This window comes from Pelecanus crispus, chromosome 1 (genome assembly GCF_030463565.1).
Source record: "Pelecanus crispus isolate bPelCri1 chromosome 1, bPelCri1.pri, whole genome shotgun sequence".
Taxonomy (NCBI): domain Eukaryota; kingdom Metazoa; phylum Chordata; class Aves; order Pelecaniformes; family Pelecanidae; genus Pelecanus; species Pelecanus crispus.
Window position 1 is genome coordinate 49494014 of NC_134643.1, and position 27375 is coordinate 49521388.

The 27375-nt window shown below is 46.6% G+C and overlaps 2 protein-coding genes across 2 annotated transcripts; both read right to left on the reverse strand.

The window, feature by feature from the left end:
* Positions 1-3803: 3803 nt before the first annotated feature.
* Positions 3804-11327, reverse strand: LOC142597285 (uncharacterized protein C12orf50 homolog). Its single transcript, XM_075704492.1, has 9 exons — positions 11323-11327; positions 10798-10946; positions 9771-9929; positions 8615-8692; positions 8411-8524; positions 6615-6734; positions 6216-6419; positions 4541-4632; positions 3804-3908 (listed from the first exon to the last, which is right to left on the reverse strand). The coding sequence occupies exons 1-9, from the start codon at positions 11325-11327 to the stop codon at positions 3804-3806; spliced, it is 1026 nt and encodes a 341-aa protein (XP_075560607.1).
* Positions 11328-17164: 5837 nt separating this feature from the next.
* LOC142592859 (uncharacterized protein C12orf50 homolog) lies at positions 17165-26744 on the reverse strand. The gene is made up of 10 exons (XM_075704748.1): positions 26740-26744; positions 26215-26363; positions 25188-25346; positions 23901-23978; positions 23697-23810; positions 21901-22020; positions 21502-21705; positions 19827-19918; positions 18524-18817; positions 17165-17269 (listed from the first exon to the last, which is right to left on the reverse strand). Exons 1-10 carry the CDS (start codon positions 26742-26744, stop codon positions 17165-17167), a joined length of 1320 nt encoding a protein of 439 aa, XP_075560863.1.
* Between the last annotated feature and the right edge of the window lie 631 nt (positions 26745-27375).

Genomic DNA, 27375 nt, shown 5'->3' on the forward strand with positions numbered 1-27375 from the left:
CCTCTGGGATAACATATTTAAGAAGTGCGTGTGTGTGTGTGGGGGGCACACCAAAAACCCGACGGGGACACAAAGTGCAGCTGCTCCCTCAGTCGCAGGCTCGGCCCCGGCCCCCCCAGGCTCCCAGGCCGTGCCCCGAGGCAGAGCCTGGCGGGCGGCCGGAGGCGGCTGCCCTGACGGAGGCGGAACCGGGCAGCGGGAGGCCCCCAGCCCTGGGCAGAGGGCGTCCGTGGCCCAGGCCACGTGGGGAAGAAATAACCTTGTCTCCCTCTGCTTCTTTTTTTTGTTTGTTTTTTTCCTTTTCCCGCCGTGTGTCACGAAAGGGAGGCTGGAGGAGCTGCAAGGATGGCCAGCACGTCAGTAACTTAGTTGTTCAGCTGCCAGCACCAAGAGCATCTTGGTAATGGGCAGGTGAGGGCACCTCCCTGAGCTGGTTTTGGCTGGCATAGAGTTAATTTTCTCCACAGGAGCTAGGACGGGGCTGTGCTTTGGATTTGTGCTGGCAGCAGTGTTGGTAACCCAGGGGTGTTTTCGTTAGCGCTGAGCAGTGCTCAGGCAGAGTCAAGGCCTTTTGTGGTTCTCACCCCGTGCCCCCCAGCAGGGAGTAGGCTGGGGGTGCGTGAGAAGCTGGGAGGGGAGAGGGCTGGGAGAGCTGACCGCAGCTGGCGAAAGGGATGTCGCATCCCATGGGATGTTATGCTCAGCACGTAAAGCTGGGGGAAGAAGAAGGAAGAGGGGGACGTGGGGAGTGACGGCGTTTGTCTTGCCAAGTAACCATTACGCGTGATGGAGCCCTGCTTTCCTGGAGATGGCTGAACACCTGCCTGCGGATGGGCAGTAGTGGATGAGTCCTTGTTTTGCTTTGCTTGCGTGTGCAGCCTTAGCTTTACCTATTAAACTGTCTTAATCTCAACCCGTGAGTTTTCTCCCTTTCACCCTTCCAATTTTGTCCCCGATCCCAGTGGGGGGGAGTGCGCCAGCCAGCGAGCGAGCGAGCTGCTGTGTGGTGCTTAGTTGCTGGCTGGGTTTAAACCACGACAGTCCCTAAATTGTTGTTTGTTCATAGAGAAAAAGGCGAGAGGGGATTAGATCTGGAACTGGTATATGCTATTTTTTTTGTTTTCCAAAGCGCAGGCAGGGATAACGCAGGGGGTTATGACTGCTAGGGAAGAAGGTGGGGCTAGGTTTGGAAAACCAACAGGAATGTTTTCTCAGTACCCTGAAAATTTTCTTTTTCATGTAATCTTCATGAAATCTTCATGTATGCTGTAGGTTATGGTTAGAAATGTGATGACTAAAACATAAAGCAGCGATGTAGTGTCACAAAAGCGTGTAGGAGCTCCTCATCTTATGAATTCCAAATTCTGTTTCAAGACTTTTGCAGGACAAGGACTTGCTTTGTGTTTTGGTAGCAGAGAGAGACCGTGACCAGCTTACAGGTCAAACTTGACTGGGGAGAGAGCAGGGAGGGTGATGATGGTAGAGCAATAGAGTGGAATCGAAACCCACCTGATGCCATGTTTGCAGTGAAGCTGTTACAGAAGCCCTCCTAGAACTGTGGGCTGGTTGTGGCTGGGTCTTTGTTTCAGACCCCTCAGATCACTTGTGTCTTTGCTCTTTTTAAGCAGCAAAGTGTTTAGTTGAGAGCACTGCTACGAAGTATTTTGTTTTTTGGCGCCAAAGTGAAAGCTCAGAGCAGCTAGTCATGATGACTTTCTATTGCATCGTAACAGAGGAAGGCACATCTCAAAGTTGTGGAGCGTAGGGCTGGAACCCTTGCAGCTTATATGCGCTATGTGAAGTGGAAGGCAAAGTCATCTCTCGGTGCTAATGAAGAATGGAAGAGAGGGAGAGAGTTTGCAAATAGGTTGCCTTTGTTCTTTTGTCTTTGAGCATTTTCCAAACTGCCCTGTCTTGAAGGAAGGAGTTTGTATTAGGCATCAGCAATATAATGCCTGATACTGGGCTTGGAAAGGCCGGCTGGAAGGAGCGAGAATGCATGGGTGTAGAAGGCAGTAACATAGCCATGATGTGGGTTTAAAATACCTGTCTTCTTTTCAGCCCTGTCAAGTTTTGGCAACTGAAACCATAACTGGAATGGCACTAGAGGCAGATATATACACTGCCATTGCTACTGAAAAGGTAGGGAGGTTGGGAGGAAGCGAGAAGACTGCGGTTCACGGCATCACTGGGTTTCTTGCCTTTACCTGAACTTGTACGGAAACTTTGTGCTAAACTAGGCAAGATTCTACAAACAGATTTTTAGATTCCTGTGCAGTAATTAATTTATGCATTTCAATGGTGTCTTTTTGATATAAAATTCCTCTAGTGACAAATGAGAATTCCCATCCTGCCTTTTGTGTAGTTGATGTCAGTCCTCTGCAGGGTATGGTTACCTCAGTAAAGTGCGGGTTTTATCCCCCTGGAAACTCTTGGGCAAGCCTCTCTGTGGGCCAGGCTGGACTGAAAGCCCAACAAAGGAGCTGAAAAAAGTTTTAAAGGATTCTTGTATCGCAAGGCTTACTTTCAATTACTGTTAGTTTAAACGTGTGTGTGGGATCTGTGGTGCAGCGAGTCTATGAAAACACAGCAATGCAATCTTTGGGGCCTGGCTGCATGACAGGTTGAATATCCTCAGTTTCCTTTGACTCCTCTTTGGGGCCCTAATGACAGAGACAACCAGGCTGAAGGGGATTAGGTAATTTCATAGGGGATGGATTGGGTGGTTTCATAGGGGATGCATCTGTGATCTGGAGAAGAGGCACCTGTGTTTCTTATTTTCATGGCTCTTGGTGCCTTTGAAGCTGTGAAAGGGAAATCTTAACTAAGGATTTGATCGGACAAAGCGCTGATCACTTCCCTTGCCCTGATTGAGCCAGGAGCAGTTAACACCTCGCAGACACTCTCAGTGTCTGGCTGAGCCATGTATTTGTTGCATAATCATCGAATCATTTAGGTTAGGGAAGACCCTTGAGATCATGGAGTCCAGCGGTTAACCTGGCGCTGCCGAGTCCACCGCTAAGCCACGTCCCTAAGCGCCCCGTGTGCGCGTCTTTTAAATACCTCCAGGGATGGGGACTCAGCCGCTTCCCTGGGCAGCCTGCTCCAGTGCTTGACAACCCTTTTGGGGAAGAAATGTTTCCTAATAGCCAATCTAAGCCTCCCCTGGCGCAACCTGAGTCCGTTTCCTCTCTTGCTGTCGCTTGTGACCTGGGAAAAGAGACCGGCACCCACCTGGCTACAGCCTCCTTTCAGGTGGTTGCAGAGAGGGGTCAGGTCTCTGCGCAGCCTCCTTTTCTCCAGGCTAAACAAGCCCCGTTCCCTCAGCCGCAGCACGGCACAGCGCAGCCTGCGCCTGCTCAGGCCAGCTGTGTTGTGGATCACTCGCTCCTCCGTGCCCGGGGCGCTGCCGGGTACGGAGGTGGGGGTAGGAATTGGGGAGAGGAGGATGTCTTGTTGATTGGAGGTGCAGAGTTTTCTGCAAAGACCGTTGAAGTTGCAAGAGGAGTTCAAAAGAGGCGTATTTTTCTGCTTGACAATTCAACATAGTCAAAGCTCAACGGAATTTATTTTTATTTTAACAAATTACAGTCCTGTTACAAGCAAGGGAAGTAAAGTACATAAAGCAGACTACGTCTTTATTTCTATTGGGTACATTCATTGTACACCTATGAATATAGGGATGCTATTTTTAAACACAAATTTCAATTTTTGTCAGTTTCAAAACATTACACTGTACTTCCTACATCTTATTTTTGGAATGTGCAATTTTATCCTCGTTGGATGTCCAGTTGCTAGGGTCCTTATTTCCGTTTAGATTTTTCCTGTAGATTGATGCACTCGCTTCCTCTCTTTCTCCTGTCTACATATCGTTCTCCTTTTCTATTCATTTCCATGTCTTCTTGGCTCTGCAGTCAAAATAGATACACGGGATGTTTTGTGCATAAGTGATTAGAGTGGAACTACATGCTCTTTCAGAAACATTTTAAGTAGTAAACTTTCAAGGCTTGCAGAAGCAACAGGGGAAATAATAAAAAAAAAAATCATCCTAATATCATTTGCCCATGTTTCAGAATGTTCCGTTGCAGTCTTTTTCCTCTAAAAGCTTCCCGAGCAGATGTTTGAGAACCATGTGGTACTTGCACAGAGAAACCAGATACGGTAGCGAGCCTGGCGAGGGATTACAGAGGGTGCCTTTAGGTGCTTTGCATCTCTGTGGTGCCTCAACAGAATTTGCGTCTCAGACTGGAATCAAAGCGGCCTAACGCTGAGCATGGCACTGCAGGTACCTCTTTTGCTTTTGTAAAATCAGTAGTATTGTGAAAATACTAGAAATGGTGGGTTAGTCATACAGGCAAAATGACATGTCCGCAAACACACAAAACTATTAACTGCTCTTTCAGACTACTCAGCATTGCTTAGGATCTTGTGGGTTTTGGTTGGGGAGGTTTTAAGAGCAATTCTCCCTTTTGTAGGTGGGGAGAGACATGTTGCTCTTGCTGCGAAGAGTGACTTGTAAAACTGTCTATCAAGCAGTTACCTGAATGGTTGTTTTAAACTTGGAGAAGGTTTTTGCATGTGGCTTTCTTTTCCTCCAGGTTGGTGCATTATGGGATCCTGAATTGTATTTGTCTACAGAAAAAACATAGACATTGTCTCTTAATTTCAGCTCCAATTGCAGGAAAGACTCTCTTAGCCTGATATGTGACTTTAAAATATTACGTTAGCTGAAGCATCAGTGAATGCGTCAGGTGAATGATACAGCACCTCTGAAATACAAGCTAGCGTTCAATACAGACTTTCTGTCTAGCACTTGAAAGATCCCTTGCAGCGTTTCCATTGGGCTCACAGGATCTTCCAAACGAGGCGATTCTGGCACGGACACCCGTGACTCGAACAAAGTGACTGTTCCTGTGGTGAAAACCTTTCCAAAGCCATCAACTGCCTTTCGATTAAATGCATCCATAAGCCAATCTCCGTGTTGGCCTCTGCTTGTGCAAGCAGAGTTTTTGTGCTAGGCAGTTGATTTTGCTTCAGAGTATGCTACCCAATGAGTACGCGTTTTCTGTCAAATTTGGTTAAAATTGAGTATTATTAATACTCTGGTTTTCTGTTAATTCCAGCTTAATTCCATGAATTCAAATTCTTCATTGCACAATAATCCTAAAACTTTCAGTTTATGCACAACATGTAAGTATTACCGTAGTTTTCTGTTTGGGTCCAGAATCTTCTCTTGGTGTCAAGCTGATTCTTTTGTTTGGAGCATTTCCCACCATATGGCTCAGGTGCTGCTGAAAAGAAAGGCAGCGAAAATGGTAGCGGTTGTTCTGATGACAGAAATGCCAATCGCCTCTTTTTTGAGATGCGCTATCCTTTTTTAACCTGGAAAGTTGGAAACTGTCAAATTGATGACATAGCACATGCTATCAAGAGGACAGGAGAGTGTTTCAAAGATGGAAAAAAGGTGAGTGCAACTATCTTCCTGCAGGAATGGCAGGAAGAATGAATTCAGTCCTCTGTCCAACACAAACAATGTGGAAAAAAAAAATATATAAATCACAAAAAATTACCGTGCCTTTAAATCGATAAGAGAAGTTTGAATAAGCCCTTGCTTATTCAAGATGAAGCATAATCCTAAATAATGAAAGCAATCGTAACTCCATCCTAATGAAAACTGCAGTGAAATCCTGGTTGTGGAAAAATACCGTGCAAGGCAAGGTCATTCCTTCGTCCCCTGTTGGGAGGAAAAAAGATGAACAAGAAACATTTCTGGAGAGGAAAAAGACTGCAAAACTACTTCTCCTACAATGAATATTTAGAGTAAATCGAGAAGCTAAAGGTGGACTATTCTGAGGTTTATGAAATATTTCCAAAACAACAAATCACAAAGGATGCTGTAAAAAGCAGGGATCAGGATATTCGTGCGCATTGGCACACCGTTGCATTCATTGGTCTTTGTTGGGCAGAGAAGTGAATTCCTGCTATGAAGGTGTCTAAACTACTGTTCATGAATGTTCTGCCTGACTGAGTGTGAAGCTTTATAAAGCTTTCCATTTCTGTCTACGGGTACTGCTGCAGTCTACTTGTGAAAATTATGCTGGATCAAAGTTACATACATAGCTTCATATTCACCTGCAGGGACAAAACAGGAAGCAGAGCAATACGGACAGGGATATTTGAGGCATTTTGAGAATCCTGTGTAAGCAGGAACCCACCTGTAGATCCATTGAGCTTTGGTTCTTGGGTGACGGTGACAGAACGGTAGACCACGTATGCTGATCTTCGAGGCTCTGAAGAATTGACATAAGTCTTTCTTCCAGTTTCTCTCGTGTAAGGAATAGAAGCAGCTGTTTCATTGTCCTTACCTTGACCCCTTTGTTGGTAACTTGGTTTTACTCTGGGGTCTGAAGTGTGAATTCCTGAAAGTGGAAAAGCAAACGGAAACAAACCTGTTGTGCTGTTAACTCAAAACTTGACATATTGCAGGAGACTGGAGGCTGGAAGCCAAGACTAAAACTTGTTCTTTGTGGATAGCCCGATCCAAGGACATTCAGTTATTGTATTTCCCACAGGATGCTCAGCAAAGAGAAGCTGATGATGCTCAAGTCCCTTACCTCCATTTTCAGAGGGTCTGCGGTCTGTTCTGGGAACACTCTCTGTTGGTACTCTCCTTCCTGTACTCTCTCCTTCTCTTTTTGTATGATTCCGTTTTGTAGGAACTGTAGTCCCATCACCTGGAAAGGCAAGAGAAGGAATCTTTTAGCTGCTTGTGTGTAAGCCCAGGGAATGGCACTGCCATTCTCTTCCTCCCACCCCTCTGAGCTAGGGATTAGTTCAGTGCAATTTCCTTTAACCACCTCTGGGTTTATATTCTTCTTTCTCCTTTGTTAGTTACTTGGATCCTGTCTAGAGCAACCTGAGCACCTGATGTGTCACCCTCACGCTCTCTGAGAAAATACCATAATACACAGCTTAGGGGCGACTGTGGCTCCAAAGTAAAGAACCAGCTACCGATTACCTGCTTGCTCTTTAGCTTCTCGCTTTTCATGAATGATGTATAGGAATCCTACCTGATGGAATTTAAGGTATTTTGAAGATGCATGTCATCCTAGTACCTAAAGCCTCAGAGAACTGAATTGAAGAAAAGCTTTGGGGAGAGATCTCTATCCTTTTTCCCGGAATGTATCTAATGATAAATAAAGGCATGTCTTAAAAGCTATATTCATGTGTTTGTTACTGGTTTCCTTGTCTATAGTCTAAATATTTCTGGCAAGTATTTAGCTATAGCTTATCAAAACTGTTTTAGACAAACATTTCAAATGCCGAAATGAGAAGAAAATAGTTGTGCCCAGTTCTCTTGAACAAGTCAGGCTGGCAAAAACTGTCAGTCGAAAGCCCATGACTTCACCTACCGTTATTATTTGTAAGGGAGACAATTTCTCTCTTCCCATTTCTTATTAGCACATCTTCCTACTCCAATCTATTGTTACGTAAAACAGTATGATCAAGATTTTATCCCTGAAATTTACACAAAATGGAGAAGAATATTCTTTTTAATGAAAAGTAGCAGATCATTTTTCTGCCCAGCAATTTTTGGTGACCGAGCTACGGATTACTCTGGTGTCTTGTTATTGTAGGAATGTGTCTCTCTCTCTCCTAAAATGGAATTATACTGTTACTTACTCAGTAAAAAAAAGGGATACAGATTTTTTTTTCAGTCATGCCACTTGGTCAAGAATGAGGGAGAAACATAATAAGGGCGGTAAATGTTGATTAATTTGTATTCCTTTGACCTTAACTATGTTGGGTAAAGCCCAGCATTCAAAAGGAATTGGAACTCTTTTGTTACTAAAAGACACTTAAAGGGGGTATTTGTTTAATCTAAATTTAGTTATATAGAAGTTTGATGTATCGCTACGTTGTGTCATCGAGAGACCAAGACAGGCAGCAGAGAGCACGGAGCACCTCTGGGAAAGCGACTCATCTCACCTTTCTGTGGCACTACCTTATGATGCAATAAATAGCCCCGTGAGAGTGCCTGTCTCTCTCCATTTACAAGAGAGCGCCTAGCTGAGAAATTTAAACTCCTTTCCTAACCGTAGGGTGGTTAAAATTAGGCTACATAAGTCTTGATCGTGAAGAAAAATTATAGGAAATACCTATGTTGTGTATCTCAGGAAAGTACCCATGGGGTCAGTAGCCTGTTTCTACTTTTTCCATCTACAAGCGATGCAGGCAGTCACCACCTGTGTGACACTGTGTGTGTCTGTGTATATATATGGGGAAAAACGAGTGAAGTATTTTTACGCTCCTTGTAATATGCTCTCTTTTAAAACTCTGTCATAGTTTCTCCCTGTAACAGTAACTTAAAAGGTGGTAAACGTTGTCCAAGAAGGTGAGAAGTACTTGCCTTTCTGCAAGTCTCGCTCGGTAGCTTCCAAGGGTAGTAGCTCATTTTCCTGAGGTGAAGACACAGTTGTTGTCGACTGGTGTTCGTGAGGGTACTGAGTCCTGTAATACGCTCCTAAACATACCCCAAAAGGGAAAAAAACACCAAAGGTTACTCTTTTGGCAGCATTGCTGTTGAGGAAAGAGTGACTGGCTGCATATTTACCAGATTTATAGCAGATTTCCTTTACTGCTCTTTCCTCTTCAATATCTGCAGCAGTCCTAGGCACCCAGTTAGAAACATCTGTAGGAAAGATTTGTAAAGGATTCCTAGAGAGCTATACAAAGCCCTTCAACAATTCTTAATAACCAGAGACCAGAATGAATTTTCTGGACAGAAAAATGCTTCCTTAATATGAGGTGTTTGATTCAACATGTCACCAGGGAGTGCTTGTCACGAGACCTCTGCCCAAAGTTACTGCCCTGTAATGTGTGCCCGCAGAGCTGGTGAAGTGAGCACTCCTTACCTGTCTCAGTAAAGACTACTGAGATTAGCAAAGCCCTACTTTGTATGTTGTTTCAAGGAATGTGGCTTACTCCGACTGAAACCCAGTTCGGAAGCACTTCCAGGCAGCCCTGCCAGCCAACCCGAAGGGCAGGGGAAAATGAAACGGAGCTTGGGGCTGCCTGAGAACTAGCAGAGTAATTTGCGGAGTGCACGCATGAGAGTAGGTCGTTCTCTCGCTTTCACTGCCCGGGAATGTGCAATTCGTTCCTTCCCTACGAATCTCTCATCTCCAAGTGAGATACATTCACTAGCTTAACTACACTTTAAAAAAATCAAAGATAGGTCTATAAATACGTACGCATTCAGGTAAACTAGTGAAGAGTGTTGTATGGACTCTCTTGGCTAGATTGAAGAATAACTTTCTGTAACAAAATGAGACTGCCTACGGAGTTTAGGAAATGGGCTGAAGAAATGATTGAAGTTGAAGTCACACAAGTATCTTTTGTCACCCAGCCTGTGACTTCACCTTCGGTGATGAGTGTGTACAGCCCCTGTTCAAAAGTTTCTTTCCCAGGAAAGAAGTACCTCCTAAACTTGTAATTTTGTCCCTGAGTTCTGAGAAATTTTGAAGAGTGTTTGATGGCCGTCTGAATTGTGGATCACATTTTAAACTCTATTTAATGAAAAAGAGGTATGTGAATTATACCACAATTGAAATATACAGCTGGGTGTTCCCCAGGAGTGAGAAAATGGTGCCCCACTCCCATCTGGTGACTACAAGTTACAATAGTTTGAAGGTTGTTGTAATAAAGGAGTTGTGAAGTATCAAAAAACCCATTCTACTTCCTTGTAAAGGAAAGAAAAAGCTGTTTACAGTTCTCTTGATCGTCCTCTTGATCGTCCTCTTCGTCACTGAGGTTTATAATCAGTGGAGGGTGAATTGGTAGTAAAATATCCTCTTGATTTCTGAGTGATCCTTGACGATGGGCTGGATGCAGAATGCCTTCTTGGGCACCCTGCTGCAATGGGGCATCTGCAGAAAAGAACATCATTTTTACAGGAGGGAACTAGAATATCAAATCCAGGTTCAGAGCAGCAGGTATAGTTCTGAAATCATTAGCGCACTGAAAGAATCATTAACTAGACAGACTGTGCCTCTTAGGCAAAATCTTCTGCGGAGGTTGGCAAAAGAGCATCTTGCAGCTACAGGGAATATGAAAAAACCATGCAGCATGGGCACTCAGAGAAAGAGTACTCAAGTTCTCCAAAAAACCCAATGTGCAACGGTGGTTTTCTCCATAAATAATCTGATTTTCACATACTCTACTGCCTTACGCACTGTTACTCTACTTCAGTAGCCTGCATGCAATGATCAAGCCTGATCAATGTTATTCACATCGATGAACTGGAAATGCAGCTGCACACACAGCTCCCGAATCGGATGTTACCTACACAAGGGGTGTCTCATCCATGTACCATGTTGTGCTCTTGCAACAGATACTGCTACTAGTGGCCCTACCAGCCTCCTCCCCCCACCACACACGCTGCTTTTCACTTCTGTTAAATGATTTCCTGCCTACGAACCATGTTCACTACTGGAGAGATTTAATCTAGCCAATACCCAAGTAAAGCAACATTTTTACTCCACGTGACATGTCACCAATGGGTAGGACGATCGGTAACATGACAGCTAAAGAAATATTCCTGTGGCACCCCTACTCAAATGCCAGGACTGTTCCTTTCTTTGCTGCCTTGAACTTGCTGGGATAGCAGATGATACGCAGTTGATTTGCCATGGTACGTTTCTGGACCTTAATATCTATTACGTAAGCACTGGAAGGCCATTTTTGTGTATTTACTTACTCTAAGGACCAAGTTGTTGAGAAACTATGGTTACTCACTGTTAGTAGGTGGCAAAAAGAGTCCTTTTATACTACGAGGTTTGCTATGATGGAAGGGGCAGCTGATCCTCACACAGCCTAAGGGTTGCGTTTCCCAGAAACAGGAGATGTTGGTGTACTTTGGCTGCAGGAGGAAAGAGTTTTCAGACCTTGTACATAAAACAACAAGAAAGGACTAAATGGATTACTACACGGTGTAGTGCTGTGAACAACTGACGGAGATATTGTGGGAGCACGTTCTGATACTTTAGAACATTTAAAGTGATCTTTAAAGGCTAATTGGGAAAAAACTACCAGCATGGATTGGTTTAATTATTTCCTCAATTATTGCTGCTTTGCTCATATGTATAATGACAGTGCTGCTCTCCCTCGATTGATCGGTATGTCGCCAGCTAAAAAGTCTGCACAATATTGCAGAGAGAGCGCTTTCACAACGAGAGGCACTTTGGTTAGTCATACTTAAAACCACTTTTCTGTATCTGTGCCTTATTAAAGTTCAGAGATTTTAGCATCATCTCTGATTACGCCATTCACTTATCCTTATAACCTGAGGCATCTTCCTCAAGCACATGGTAAACCCGTAATTGCAAAGAGGCAAGTGCTCATGAGCGTTCCCCTGAACACAGAAACTCGGGTTTGTATCCCGCATGTGAACCACATCCCAGCCGAGAGCTGTAAATGCCAGGGTGCCGGTTCTTTCTTGCTATCTGAAGGTCGGTTTCACCCGGCTCCAGGCATTCACAGCTGGGTCTAGGAGCAGCGTCTCCAAAAGACGCCACTTCTGGAGTGTACTCAGTACAGCTGGGCCATCCACTGAGACACGCTGGGACACGGATACGTCAGGAAAATCAAGGGTACCAAGCACTCTCAAATCTACACCATTTACCTGTGCGTAGGGGGAATAAAAAGGGAAACAGCGGTCACTCCCAACTGCGGTCATTTTCACCTCTGCTGCTTCTCCTCCACTCTCTTAACACCGGCAGAACATACATGAAAACGTTAAAGCTATCAACATTCGGGCAAATCCCGAGAGCAGGAGTTTCCTTTCAAAGCCTGGACCCTCAGAAGCTTAGCTCTGCTGCTTTTGTGAAAGAAAACTCCCCCAGACAGCGCAATACGCTCCCCCGAAGGAGGGAGCACCTTCTGCAGGCTTGCTGAACCGAGGAAGGCAGTTGCTGTCCGGTATGGAATGTTACCTTTCCATGGTTGGCAACCGCTCCTCCAGCCGCTGACATCAGCATGATGGCGCTTCAGGACCTGTCCAGCCTGGACATCTTCCCGTATCGCCATTGCTTCAGAGTAAAGTATGGAAAATCGGACCGTTTCAGAGAGTGTTCCGTGCCGGTGTTTCTTTAACGTAAAATGGAAGAAATCCATTTGGCGCAGCTTAAGTAATGCCCAACTCATTGCCGTAGGAGCTGTGGTGTTAGAAACAAAGCTTTGATAGCACAAAGACAAAGCTTATTCTTTGCCTGTTTTTAACCCAAATCCTTAAACCCCAATGTTTTTCTCACTGTAGCTCGTGCTTTGGATGGGGAAGCTTTGTGCAGCTTCCTGTTAGGACACTGTTAGCTGTTACCTAAGGAACCCTTACGCAGTTGGGGTTCATTGCTTTTTCTTGCTTCCATGAGCTCCCTTGGAGATGAACGCTTCAGGTGCCAGTGACTGCGCGGGCACAACTGCTACACGGCTGCCTCAGCGGTGGTTACCCCCAAGCCGGGGAGGAAGTACGAAGACACTGAAACGACTGGAAGTCTTCTTGTCTCTCCAGGAGCCTATCGATTTCTTTGTAACTCAAGTACCAGCGGATGGCCCGGAGACTGACTGCAAAGGGAAATCCGGCACGCCTGGCCGCTGGGACTGGGGCACGGGAGTAAAGTGATTTCTACAGGAATGGCGTCACCTAAGTGCAGAATGAAGCTGCTGACCGGGGTCCAGGTGGGGAGGACTGGCGAGAGCTGTGACCAGAGAAGCGATGTGAAAAGGCTGCCCCAGTTCCGTAAGCCCTGCAAGTGACTGGGGCGCACAGGGGAAGGGAAATTCAGGACAGCAGACGAGGGCCACGAACACTGAACTGTCCGCGGGCAGGAGCAGCCTTTGGAAGAAAGTGTTAACGCTGCCCAGAGCTACCCAAACAGGGGCTCTTTATGGCTGTAGAGGTGTGCACAGGAGGAGGAAGGTTTTTAAGGATTTTGGTTAAAAACAGTCAAAGAATAAGGTTTGTCTTTGTGGAAGCCCATGGTGAGGCAGGCTGTGCCCCTGCAGCCCATGGAGGGCCACGGTGGAGCAGATATCCACCTGCAGCCCGGGGAGGACCCCACGCTGGAGCAGGGGGATGTACCTGAAGGAGGCTGTGAGCCCGTGGGAAGCCTGCACTGGAGCAGGTTTGCTGGCAGGACTTGTGACCCTGCAGGGGACCCATGCTGGAGGAGTCTGCTCCTGAAGGACTGCACCCCATGGAAGGGACCCAGGCTGGAGCAGTTTGTGAAGAACTGGGGAAGTTCATGGAGGACTGTCTCCTGTGGGAGGGACCCCATGCTGGAGCAGGGGAAGAGGGTGAGGAAGAGTGTGATGAACCGACTGCAATCCCCATTCCCCACACCCCTGCGCCGCTCACAGAGAGCACGTAGGGGAAAATCGGGAGTGAACTTGAGCCCAGAAAGAAGGGAGGGGTGGCAGAGAGGTGGTTTAAGGTTTGATTATTCTGGTTTTTGTCATGTTTTAGGTTTTACTAGTTTTATTTCTCAATGTCCAACTTGGATTTGGTTGGTAAGCGATTAACTTCCCCGAGTCGAGTCCATTTTGCCCGTGACGGTCACGGGTGAAGTGACCTCTCCCTGCTCTTATGTATTGGGTTTGTGTGGCAGGGTTTTGGTAGCGGAGGTCTACAGGGGTGGCTTCTATGGGAAGGTGCTAAAAGCTTCTGTAAAGCGTTCGACACAGTCCCCTACAACATCCTTCTCTCTAAATTGGAGAGAGATGGATTTGATGGGTGGACCGCTTGGTGGATAAGGAATTGGCTGGATGGTCGCATCCAGAGGGTCGTGGTCAAAAGGTCCTGCACCTGGGATGGGGCAACCCCCAATATCAATACAGGCTGGGGGATGAAGGCATTGAGAGCAGCCCTGCGCAGAAGGACTTGGGGGTACTGGTGGGTGAAAAGCTGGACATGAGCCGGCAATGTGCGCTTGCAGCCCAGAAAGCCAACCGTATCCTGGGCTGCATCAAAAGCAGCGTGGCCAGCAGGTCGAGGGAGGGGATTCTGCCCCTCTGCTCTGCTCTGGTGAGACCTCACCTGGAGCGCTGCGTCCAGCTCTGGGGCCCTCAGCACAAGAAGGACATGGAGCTGTTGGAGTGGGGCCAGAAGAGAATCACCAAAATGATGTGAGGGCTGGAGCACCGCTCCTATGAGGCCAGGCTGAGAGAGTTGGGGTTGTTCAGCCTGGAGAAGAGGAGGCTGCGGGGAGACCTTATTGTGGCCTTCCAGTACTTAAAGGGGGCCTGCAGGAAGGATGGGGAGAATCTTTTTAGCAAGGCCTGTTGTGACAGGACCAGGAGTAATGGTTTTAAACTAAAGGAGGATAGATTCAGACTGGACATAAGACATTTTTCACAGTGAGGGTGGTGAGGTACTGGAACAGGTTGCCCGGAGAGGCAGTGGAGGCCCCATCCCTGGCAACATTCAAGGTGAGGTTGGACGGGGCTCTGAGCCTCTGGGATAACTTATTTAAGAAGTGCGTGGGGGGAGGGGGTACACCAGAAACCCGACGGGGACACAAAGTGCAGCTGCTCCCTCAGTCGCGGGCTCGGCCCCGGCCCCCCCCAGGCTCCCAGGCCGTGCCCCGAGGCAGAGCCTGGCGGGCGGCCGGAGGCGGCTGCCCTGACGGAGGCGGAACCGGGCAGCGGGAGGCCCCCAGCCCTGGGCACAGGGCGTCCGTGGCCCAGGCCCGGCCGTGCGGCACCCCGGCGAGCAGCAAAGGCAGCCCCAGGCAGGGAGGCAGGGAAGGCTGCCCGCCCGCCCCAGGGCCCCGGGGAACGAGGGCCCCGCCGAGGGCTAACGGCCGCCGCAGGCCGGCGCCCAGCACAGCCGGGGCGGGGCGGGGCGGGGCGGGGCGGCCCTGCCACGGCGGGAGCCGCCGCTGCGGAAAGCGGAGCTGGGCCGGGCCCGCGGCCGGGCTGGGCGGCGGAGAGAGAGCGGCGGAGCCAGCGCCTGGCTGCGGGCCGCTGGCGAGAGGCGGCCGCGCCCCGCCCCGCCGTCCCCGGCGCCCAGGTGCGTGTCGGGGCTGGCGGCGGGCGGGCGGCGACGGACTCCATTTCCCGTGGCGCCGCGCGGGGGGGCGTGGGGCGGCGCGGGCGCAGCTGCGGGTGGGCGGGGGCTGTGGGCGGGAGCGGGCGGCCGGGGCCATGAGGCGGCGGGGCGCGGTGCAGCGGAAGGTGCCGTGCGTGTTCGTGACCGAGGTGAAGGAGGAGCCGTCGGCCAAGCGGGAGCGCCAGGTGGCCGGGGCGGCGGGGGCTGGCGGGAGGCGGCGGGGCCGTGTGGGTGTGGGTGTGGGTGTCCGGGCGCAGGGGGAGCCGGTGGCCCGCGGGGAGGGGGACCCCCGAGCGGGGAGAGGTTTCGCTGCCGGTGTTGGGCGAAAGGCAGGGTGGAGGTTTCCGTGGGGCTGCCCCCGACAGGCGGCGAGAGGGGTGCCGTGGGTGGCGTTCGAGCTGTGTGCCGCTCTCTTGGTGCCAGGTGCGTGCAGGTGTTCGCCCTGAGGCTGTGTGTGCTTTGCCTGAGCGTAGGGCACAGTCCCGGCGAGGAAGGAGGCCGCTCCCCGGGACGGCGCTGGGAGCTTGTGTAAGCCCGCGCTGCCGTGCCCGGCTGGGAGCCTCGTGGGGAAGAAATAACCTTGTCTCCCTCTGCTTCTTTTTTTTGTTTGTTTTTTTCCTTTTCCCGCCGTGTGTCACGAAAGGGAGGCTGGAGGAGCTGCAAGGATGGCCAGCACGTCAGTAACTTAGTTGTTCAGCTGCCAGCACCAAGAGCATCTTGATAATGGGCAGGTGAGGGCACCTCCCTGAGCTGGTTTTGGCTGGCATAGAGTTAATTTTCTCCACAGGAGCTAGGACGGGGCTGTGCTTTGGATTTGTGCTGGCAGCAGTGTTGGTAACCCAGGGGTGTTTTCGTTAGCGCTGAGCAGTGCTCAGGCAGAGTCAAGGCCTTTTGTGGTTCTCACCCCGTGCCCCCCAGCAGGGAGTAGGCTGGGGGTGCGTGAGAAGCTGGGAGGGGAGAGGGCTGGGAGAGCTGACCGCAGCTGGCGAAAGGGATGTCGCATCCCATGGGATGTTATGCTCAGCACGTAAAGCTGGGGGAAGAAGAAGGAAGAGGGGGACGTGGGGAGTGACGGCGTTTGTCTTGCCAAGTAACCATTACGCGTGATGGAGCCCTGCTTTCCTGGAGATGGCTGAACACCTGCCTGCGGATGGGCAGTAGTGGATGAGTCCTTGTTTTGCTTTGCTTGCGTGTGCAGCCTTAGCTTTACCTATTAAACTGTCTTAATCTCAACCCGTGAGTTTTCTCCCTTCCACCCTTCCAATTCTGTCCCCGATCCCAGTGGGGGGGAGTGAGCCAGCCAGCGAGCGAGCGAGCTGCTGTGTGGTGCTTAGTTGCTGGCTGGGTTTAAACCACGACAGTCCCTAAATTGTGGTTTGTTCATAGCGAAAAAGGCGAGAGGGGATTAGATCTGGAACTGGTATATGCTATTTCTTTTGTTTTCCAAAGCGCAGGCAGGGATAACGCAGGGGGTTATGACTGCTAGGGAAGAAGGTGGGGGGTGGGTGGGAATCTAGTGGGAATGTTTTCTCAGTACCCTGAAAATTTTCTTTTTCATGTAATCTTCATGAAATCTTCATGTATGCTGTAGGTTATGGTTAGAAATGCGATGACTAAAACATAAAGCAGCGATGTAGTGTCACAAAGCCATGTAGAAGGTCCTCATCTTATGAATTTGGAATTTTGTTTCAAGACTTTTGCAGGACAAGGACTTGCTTTGTGTTTTGGTAGCAGAGAGAGACCGTGACCATCTTACAGGTCAAACTTGACTGGGGAGAGAGCAGGGAAGGCAAGGTCATCTCTCAGTGCTAATGAAGAATGGAAGAGAGGGAGAGAGTTTGCAAATAGGTTGCCTTTGTTCTTTTGTCTTTGAGCATTTTCCATACTGCCATGTCTTGAAGGAAGGAGGGTGTATTTCAATAGTATTAGGAATCAGCAATATAATGTCTGATACTGGGCTTGGAGAGGCCGGCTGTAAGGAGCGAGAATGCATGGGCATAGAAGGCAGTAACATAGCCATGATGTGGGTTTAAAATACCTGTCGTCTTTTCAGCCATTTCAAGTTTTGGCAACTACAACCGTAACTGGAATGGCATCAGAGGCAGATATATACACTGCCATTGCTACTGAAAAGGTGTATGGAACCTGCTGTTGTGTATCTCCCTGTGAAGGTAATAACGAAGATCCATGTGCAGATTGCTCATGCTGACTGGAAGCCTTGTTTTGCTTGGTTTTTGGTTTTATTTTATGATTTATGGGATTACAGCTGTTGTGGAAATCTCATTAGTAACTCTTCCTTGCTTTCCTTGGAGAGGATTAAAAGAGGTAGGGAGGTTGGGAGGAAGCGAGAAGACTGCGGTTCACGGCATCACTGGGTTTCTTGCCTTTACCTGAACTTGTACGGAAACTTTGTGCTAAACTAGGCAAGATTCTACAAACAGATTTTTAGATTCCTGTGCAGTAATTAATTTATGCATTTCAATGGTGTCTTTTTGATATAAAATTCCTCTAGTGACAAATGAGAATTCCCATCCTGCCTTTTGTGTAGTTGATGTCAGTCCTCTGCAGGGTATGGTTACCTCAGTAAAGTGCGGGTTTTATCCCCCTGGAAACTCTTGGGCAAGCCTCTCTGTGGGCCAGGCTGGACTGAAAGCCCAACAAAGGAGCTGAAAAAAGTTTTAAAGGATTCTTGTATCGCAAGGCTTACTTTCAATTACTGTTAGTTTAAACGTGTGTGTGGGATCTGTGGTGCAGCGAGTCTATGAAAACACAGCAATGCAATCTTTGGGGCCTGGCTGCATGACAGGTTGAATATCCTCAGTTTCCTTTGACTCCTCTTTGGGGCCCTAATGACAGAGACAACCAGGCTGAAGGGGATTAGGTAATTTCATAGGGGATGGATTGGGTGGTTTCATAGGGGATGCATCTGTGATCTGGAGAAGAGGCACCTGTGTTTCTTATTTTCATGGCTCTTGGTGCCTTTGAAGCTGTGAAAGGGAAATCTTAACTAAGGATTTGATCGGACAAAGCGCTGATCACTTCCCTTGCCCTGATTGAGCCAGGAGCAGTTAACACCTCGCAGACACTCTCAGTGTCTGGCTGAGCCATGTATTTGTTGCATAATCATCGAATCATTTAGGTTAGGGAAGACCCTTGAGATCATGGAGTCCAGCGGTTAACCTGGCGCTGCCGAGTCCACCGCTAAGCCACGTCCCCAAGCGCCCCGTGTGCGCGTCTTTTAAATACCTCCAGGGATGGGGACTCAGCCGCTTCCCTGGGCAGCCTGCTCCAGTGCTTGACAACCCTTTTGGGGAAGAAATGTTTCCTAATAGCCAATCTAAGCCTCCCCTGGCGCAACCTGAGTCCGTTTCCTCTCTTGCTGTCGCTTGTGACCTGGGAAAAGAGACCGGCACCCACCTGGCTACAGCCTCCTTTCAGGTGGTTGCAGAGAGGGGTCAGGTCTCTGCGCAGCCTCCTTTTCTCCGGGCTAAACAAGCCCCGTTCCCTCAGCCGCAGCACGGCACAGCGCAGCCTGCGCCTGCTCAGGCCAGCGGTGTTGTGGATCACTCGCTCCTCCGTGCCCGGGGCGCTGCCGGGTACGGAGGCGGGGGTAGGAATTGGGGAGAGGAGGATGTCTTGTTGATTGGAGGTGCAGAGTTTTCTGCAAAGACCGTTGAAGTTGCAAGAGGAGTTCAAAAGAGGCGTATTTTTCTGCTTGACAATTCAACATAGTCAAAGCTCAACGGAATTTATTTTTATTTTAACAAATTACAGTCCTGTTACAAGCAAGGGAAGTAAAGTACATAAAGCAGACTACATCTTTATTTCTATTGGGTACATTCATTGTACACCTATGAATATAGGGATGCTATTTTTAAACACAAATTTCAATTTTTGTCAGTTTCAAAACATTACACTGTACTTCCTACATCTTATTTTTGGAATGTGCAATTTTATCCTCGTTGGATGTCCAGTTGCTAGGGTCCTTATTTCCGTTTAGATTTTTCCTGTAGATTGATGCACTCGCTTCCTCTCTTTCTCCTGTCTACATATCGTTCTCCTTTTCTATTCATTTCCATGTCTTCTTGGCTCTGCAGTCAAAATAGATACACGGGATGTTTTGTGCATAAGTGATTAGAGTGGAACTACATGCTCTTTCAGAAACATTTTAAGTAGTAAACTTCCAAGACGTGTAGAAGCAACAGGGGAAATAAAAAAAAAAATCATCCTAATATCATTTGCCCATGTTTCAGAATGTTCCGTTGCAGTCTTTTTCCTCTAAAAGCTTCCCGAGCAGATGTTTGAGAACCATGTGGTACTTGCACAGAGAAACCAGATACGGTAGCGAGCCTGGTGAGGGATTACAGAGGGTGCCTTTAGGTGCTTTGCATCTCTGTGGTGCCTCAACAGAATTTGCGTCTCAGACTGGAATCAAAGCGGCCTAACGCTGAGCATGGCACTGCAGGTACCTCTTTTGCTTTTGTAAAATCAGTAGTATTGTGAAAATACTAGAAATGGTGGGTTAGTCATACAGGCAAAATGACATGTCCGCAAACACACAAAACTATTAACTGCTCTTTCAGACTACTCAGCATTGCTTAGGATCTTGTGGGTTTTGGTTGGGGAGGTTTTAAGAGCAATTCTCCCTTTTGTAGGTGGGGAGAGACATGTTGCTCTTGCTGCGAAGAGTGACTTGTAAAACTGTCTATCAAGCAGTTACCTGAATGGTTGTTTTAAACTTGGAGAAGGTTTTTGCATGTGGCTTTCTTTTCCTCCAGGTTGGTGCATTATGGGATCCTGAATTGTATTTGTCTACAGGAAAAACATAGGCATTGTCTCTTAATTTCAGCTCCAATTGCAGGAAAGACTCTCTTAGCCTGATATGTGACTTTAAAAATATTACGTTAGCTGAAGCATCAGTGAATGCGTCAGGTGAATGATACAGCACCTCTGAAATACAAGCTAGCGTTCAATACAGACTTTCTGTCTAGCACTTGAAAGATCCCTTGCAGCGTTTCCATTGGGCTCACAGGATCTTCCAAACGAGGCGATTCTGGCACGGACACCCGTGACTCGAACAAAGTGACTGTTCCTGTGGTGAAAACCTTTCCAAAGCCATCAACTGCCTTTCGATTAAATGCATCCATAAGCCAATCTCCGTGTTGGCCTCTGCCTGTGCAAGCAGAGTTTTTGTGCTAGGCAGTTGATTTTGCTTCAGAGTATGCTACCCAATGAGTACGCGTTTTCTGTCAAATTTGGTTAAAATTGAATATTATTAATACTCTGGTTTTCTGTTAATTCCAGCTTAATTCCATGAATTCAAATTCTTCATTGCACAATAATCCTAAAACTTTCAGTTTATGCACAACATGTAAGTATTACCGTAGTTTTCCGTTTGGGTCCAGAATCTTCTCTTGGTGTCAAGCTGATTCTTTTGTTTGGAGCATTTCCCACCATATGGCTCAGGTGCTGCTGAAAAGAAAGGCAGTGAAAATGGTAGCGGTTGTTCTGATGACAGAAATGCCAATCGCCTCTTTTTTGAGATGCTCTATCCTTTTTTAACCTGGAAAGTTGGAAACTGTCAAATTGATGACATAGCACGTGCTATCAAGAGGACAGGAGAGTGTTTCAAAGATGGAAAAAAGGTGAGTGCAACTATCTTCCTGCAGGAATGGCAGGAAGAATGAATTCAGTCCTCTGTCCAACACAAACAATGTGGAAAAAAAAAAATATAAATCACAAAAAATTACCGTGCCTCTAAATAGATAAGAGAAGTTTGAATAAGCCCTTGCTTATTCAAGATGAAGCATAATCCTAAATAATGAAAGCAATCGTAACTCCATCCTAATGAAAACTGCAGTGAAATCCTGGTTGTGGAAAAATACCGTGCAAGGCAAGGTCATTCCTTCGTCCCCTGTTGGGAGGAAAAAAGATGAACAAGAAACATTTCTGGAGAGGAAAAAGACTGCAAAACTACTTCTCCTACAATGAATATTTAGAGTAAATCGAGAAGCTAAAGGTGGACTATTCTGAGGTTTATGAAATATTTCCAAAACAACAAATCACAAAGGATGCTGTAAAAAGCAGGGATCAGGATATTCGTGCGCATTGGCACATCGTTGCATTCATTGGTCTTTGTTGGGCAGAGAAGTGAATTCCTGCTATGAAGGTGTCTAAACTACTGTTCATGAATGTTCTGCCTGACTGAGTGTGAAGCTTTATAAAGCTTTCCATTTCTGTCTACGGGTACTGCTGCAGTCTACTTGTGAAAATTATGCTGGATCAAAGTTACATACATAGCTTCATATTCACCTGCAGGGACAAAACAGAAAGCAGAGCAATACGGACAGGGATATTTGAGGCATTTTGAGAATCCTGTGTAAGCAGGAACCCACCTGGAGATCCATTGAGCTTTGGTTCTTGGGTGACGGTGACAGAACGGTAGACCACGTATGCTGATCTTCGAGGCTCTGAAGAATTGACATAAGTCTTTCTTCCAGTTTCTCTCGTGTAAGGAATAGAAGCAGCTGTTTCATCGTCCTTACCTTGACCCCTTTGTTGGTAACTTGGTTTTACTCTGGGGTCTGAAGTGTGAATTCCTGAAAGTGGAAAAGCAAACGGAAACAAACCTGTTGTGCTGTTAACTCAAAACTTGACATATTGCAGGAGACTGGAGGCTGGAAGCCAAGACTAAAACTTGTTCTTTGTGGATAGCCCGATCCAAAGACATTCAGTTATTGTATTTCCCACAGGATGCTCAGCAAAGAGAAGCTGATGATGCTCAAGTCCCTTACCTCCATTTTCAGAGGGTCTGCGGTCTGTTCTGGGAACACTCTCTGTTGGTACTCTCCTTCCTGTACTCTCTCCTTCTCTTTTTGTATGATTCCGTTTTGTAGGAACTGTAGTCCCATCACCTGGAAAGGCAAGAGAAGGAATCTTTTAGCTGCTTGTGTGTAAGCCCAGGGAATGGCACTGCCATTCTCTTCCTCCCACCCCTCTGAGCTAGGGATTAGTTCAGTGCAATTTCCTTTAACCACCTCTGGGTTTATATTCTTCTTTCTCCTTTGTTAGTTACTTGGATCCTGTCTAGAGCAACCTGAGCCCCTGATGTGTCACCCTCACGCTCTCTGAGAAAATACCATAATACACAGCTTAGGGGCGACTGTGGCTCCAAAGTAAAGAACCAGCTACCGATTACCTGCTTGCTCTTTAGCTTCTCGCTTTTCATGAATGATGTATAGGAATCCTACCTGATGGAATTTAAGGTATTTTGAAGATGCGTGTCATCCTAGTACCTAAAGCCTCAGAGAACCGAATTGAAGAAAAGCTTTGGGGAGAGATCTCTATCCTTTTTCCCGGAATGTATCTAATGATAAATAAAGGCATGTCTTAAAAGCTATATTCATGTGTTTGTTACTGGTTTCCTTGTCTATAGTCTAAATATTTCTGGCAAGTATTTAGCTATAGCTTATCAAAACTGTTTTAGACAAACATTTCAAATGCCGAAATGAGAAGAAAATAGTTGTGCCCAGTTCTCTTGAACAAGTCAGGCTGGCAAAAACTGTCAGTCGAAAGCCCATGACTTCACCTACCGTTATTATTTGTAAGGGAGACAATTTCTCTCTTCCCATTTATTATTAGCACATCTTCCTACTCCAATCTATTGTTACGTAAAACAGTATGATCAAGATTTTATCCCTGAAATTTACACAAAATGGAGAAGAATATCCTTTTTAATGAAAAGTAGCAGATCATTTTTCTGCCCAGCAATTTTTGGTGACCGAGCTACGGATTACTCTGGTGTCTTGTTATTGTAGGAATGTCTCTCTCTCTCTCCTAAAATGGAATTATACTGTTACTTACTCAGTAAAAAAAAGGGATACAGATTTTTTTTTCAGTCATGCCACTTGGTCAAGAATGAGGGAGAAACATAATAAGGGCGGTAAATGTTGATTAATTTGTATTCCTTTGACCTTAACTATGTTGGGTAAAGCCCAGCATTCAAAAGGAATTGGAACTCTTTTGTTACTAAAAGACACTTAAAGGGGGTATTTGTTTAATCTAAATTTAGTTATATAGAAGTTTGATGTATCGCTACGTTGTGTCATCGAGAGACCAAGACAGGCAGCAGAGAGCACGGAGCACCTCTGGGAAAGCGACTCATCTCACCTTTCTGTGGCACTACCTTATGATGCAATAAATAGCCCCGTGAGAGTGCCTGTCTCTCTCCATTTACAAGAGAGCGCCTAGCTGAGAAATTTAAACTCCTTTCCTAACCGTAGGGTGGTTAAAATTAGGCTACATAAGTCTTGATCGTGAAGAAAAATTATAGGAAATACCTATGTTGTGTATCTCAGGAAAGTACCCATGGGGTCAGTAGCCTGTTTCTACTTTTTCCATCTACAAGCGATGCAGGCAGTCACCACCTGTGTGACACTGTGTGTGTCTGTGTATATATATGGGGAAAAACGAGTGAAGTATTTTTACACTCCTTGTAATATGCTCTCTTTTAAAACTCTGTCATAGTTTCTCCCTGTAACAGTAACTTAAAAGGTGGTAAACGTTGTCCAAGAAGGTGAGAAGTACTTGCCTTTCTGCAAGTCTCGCTCGGTAGCTTCCAAGGGTAGTAGCTCATTTTCCTGAGGTGAAGACACAGTTGTTGTCGACTGGTGTTCGTGAGGGTACTGAGTCCTGTAATACGCTCCTAAACATACCCCAAAAGGGAAAAAAAGGCCAAAGGTTACTCTATTGGCAGCATTGGTGTTGAGGAAAGAGTGACTGGCTGCATATTTACCAGATTTATAGCAGATTTCCTTTACTGCTCTTTCCTCTTCAATATCTGCAGCAGTCCTAGGCACCCAGTTAGAAACATCTGTAGGAAAGATTTGTAAAAGATTCCTAGAGAGCTATACAAAGCCCTTCAACAAGTCTTAATAACCAGAGACCAGAATGAATTTTCTGGACAGAAAAATGCTTCCTTAATATGAGGTGTTTGCTAGTGCAATGGAATTGCAGTTACAACGCATATGAAGAAGCTAATGGTTGTTGATTGGAAATGATTCAAAAACATCTTCAGTACTCGTTTTCAACAGACTCCTTCATTTACACCCAAAAGGAAATCTTCTGATTCAACATGTCACCAGGGAGTGCTTGTCACGAGACCTCTGCCCAAAGTTACTGCCCTGTAATGTGTGCCCGCAGAGCTGGTGAAGTGAGCGCTCCTTACCTGTCTCAGTAAAGACTACTGAGATTAGCAAAGCCCTACTTTGTATGTTGTTTCAAGGAATGTGGCTTACTCCGACTGAAACCCAGTTTGGAAGCACTTCCAGGCAGCCCTGCCAGCCAACCCGAAGGGCAGGGGAAAATGAAACGGAGCTTGGGGCTGCCTGAGAGCTAGCAGAGTAATTTGCGGAGTGCACGCATGAGAGTAGGTCGTTCTCTCGCTTTCACGCTGCCCGGGAATGTGCAATTTGTTCCTTCCCTACGAATCTCTCATCTCCAAGTGAGATACATTCACTAGCTTAACTACACTTTAAAAAAATCAAAGATAGGTCTATAAATATGTACGCATTCAGGTAAACTAGTGGAGTGTTGTATGGACTCTCTTGGCTAGATTGAAGAATAACTTTCTGTAACAAAATGAGACTGCCTATGGAGTTTAGGAAATGGGCTGAAGAAATGATTGAAGTTGAAGTCACACAAGTATCTTTTGTCACCCAGCCTGTGACTTCACCTTCGGTGATGAGTGTGTACAGCCCCTGTTCAAAAGTTTCTTTCCCAGGAAAGAAGTACCTCCTAAACTTGTAATTTTGTCCCTGAGTTCTGAGAAATTTTGAAGAGTGTTTGATGGCCATCTGAATTGTGGATCACATTTTAAACTCTATTTAATGAAAAAGAGGTATGTGAGTTATACCACAATTGAAATATACAGCTGGGTGTTCCCCAGGAGTGAGAAAATGGTGCCCCACTCCCATCTGGTGACTACAAGTTACAATAGTTTGCAGGTTGTTATAATAAAGGAGTTGTGAAGTATCAAAAAACCCATTCTACTTCCTTGTAAAGGAAAGAAAAAGCTGTTTACAGTTCTCTTGATCGTCCTCTTGATCGTCCTCTTCGTCACTGAGGTTTATAATCAGTGGAGGGTGAATTGGTAGTAAAATATCCTCTTGATTTCTGAGTGATCCTTGACGATGGGCTGGATGCAGAATGCCTTCTTGGGCACCCTGCTGCAATGGGGCATCTGCAGAAAAGAACATCATTTTTACAGGAGGGAACTAGAATATCAAATCCAGGTTCAGAGCAGCAGGTATAGTTCTGAAATCATTAGCGCACTGAAAGAATCATTAACTAGACAGACTGTGCCTCTTAGGCAAAATCTTCTGCGGAGGTTGGCAAAAGAGCATCTTGCAGCTACAGGGAATATGAAAAAACCATGCAGCATGGGCACTCAGAGAAAGAGTACTCAAGTTCTCCAAAAAACCCAATGTGCAACGGTGGTTTTCTCCATAAATAATCTGATTTTCACATACTCTACTGCCTTACGCACTGTTACTCTACTTCAGTAGCCTGCATGCAATGATCAAGCCTGATCAATGTTATTCACATCGATGAACTGGAAATGCAGCTGCACACACAGCTCCCGAATCGGATGTTACCTACACAAGGGGTGTCTCATCCATGTACCATGTTGTGCTCTGGCAACAGATACTGCTACTAGTGGCCCTACCAGCCTCCTCCCCCCACCACACATGCTGCTTTTCACTTCTGTTAAATGATTTCCTGCCTACGAACCATGTTCACTACTGGAGAGATTTAATCTAGCCAATACCCAAGTAAAGCAACATTTTTACTCCACGTGACATGTCACCAATGGGTAGGACGATCGGTAACATGACAGCTAAAGAAATATTCCTGTGGCACCCCTACTCAAATGCCAGGACTGTTCCTTTCTTTGCTGCCTTGAACTTGCTGGGATAGCAGATGATACGCAGTTGATTTGCCATGGTACGTTTCTGGACCTTAATATCTATTACGTAAGCACTGGAAGGCCATTTTTGTGTATTTACTTACTCTAAGGACCAAGTTGTTGAGAAACTATGGTTACTCACTGTTAGTAGGTGGCAAAAAGAGTCCTTTTATACTACGAGGTTTGCTATGATGGAAGGGGCAGCTGATCCTCACACAGCCTAAGGGTTGCGTTTCCCAGAAACAGGAGATGTTGGTGTACTTTGGCTGCAGGAGGAAAGAGTTTTCAGACCTTGTACATAAAACAACAAGAAAGGACTAAATGGATTACTACACGGTGTAGTGCTGTGAACAACTGACGGAGATATTGTGGGAGGACGTTCTGATACTTTAGAACATTTAAAGTGATCTTTAAAGGCTAATTGGGAAAAAACTACCAGCATGGATTGGTTTAATTATTTCCTCAATTATTGCTGCTTTGCTCATATGTATAATGACAGTGCTGCTCTCCCTCGATTGATCGGTATGTCGCCAGCTAAAAAGTCTGCACAATATTGCAGAGAGAGCGCTTTCACAACGAGAGGCACTTTGGTTAGTCATACTTAAAACCACTTTTCTGTATCTGTGCCTTATTAAAGTTCAGAGATTTTAGCATCATCTCTGATTACGCCATTCACTTATCCTTATAACCTGAGGCATCTTCCTCAAGCACATGGTAAACCCGTAATTGCAAAGAGGCAAGTGCTCATGAGCGTTCCCCTGAACACAGAAACTCGGGTTTGTATCCCGCATGTGAACCACATCCCAGCCGAGAGCTGTAAATGCCAGGGTGCCGGTTCTTTCTTGCTATCTGAAGGTCGGTTTCACCCGGCTCCAGGCATTCACAGCTGGGTCTAGGAGCAGCGTCTCCAAAAGACGCCACTTCTGGAGTGTACTCAGTACAGCTGGGCCATCCACTGAGACACGCTGGGACACGGATACGTCAGGAAAATCAAGGGTACCAAGCACTCTCAAATCTACAGCATTTACCTGTGCGTAGGGGGAATAAAAAGGGAAACAGCGGTCACTCCCAACTGCGGTCATTTTCGCCTCTGCTGCTTCTCCTCCACTCTCTTAACACCGGCAGAACATACATGAAAACGTTAAAGCTATCAACATTCGGGCAAATCCCGAGAGCAGGAGTTTCCTTTCAAAACCTGGACCCTCAGAAGCTTAGCTCTGCTGCTTTTGTGAAAGAAAACTCCCCCAGACAGCGCAATACGCTCCCCCGAAGGAGGGAGCACCTTCTGCAGGCTTGCTGAACC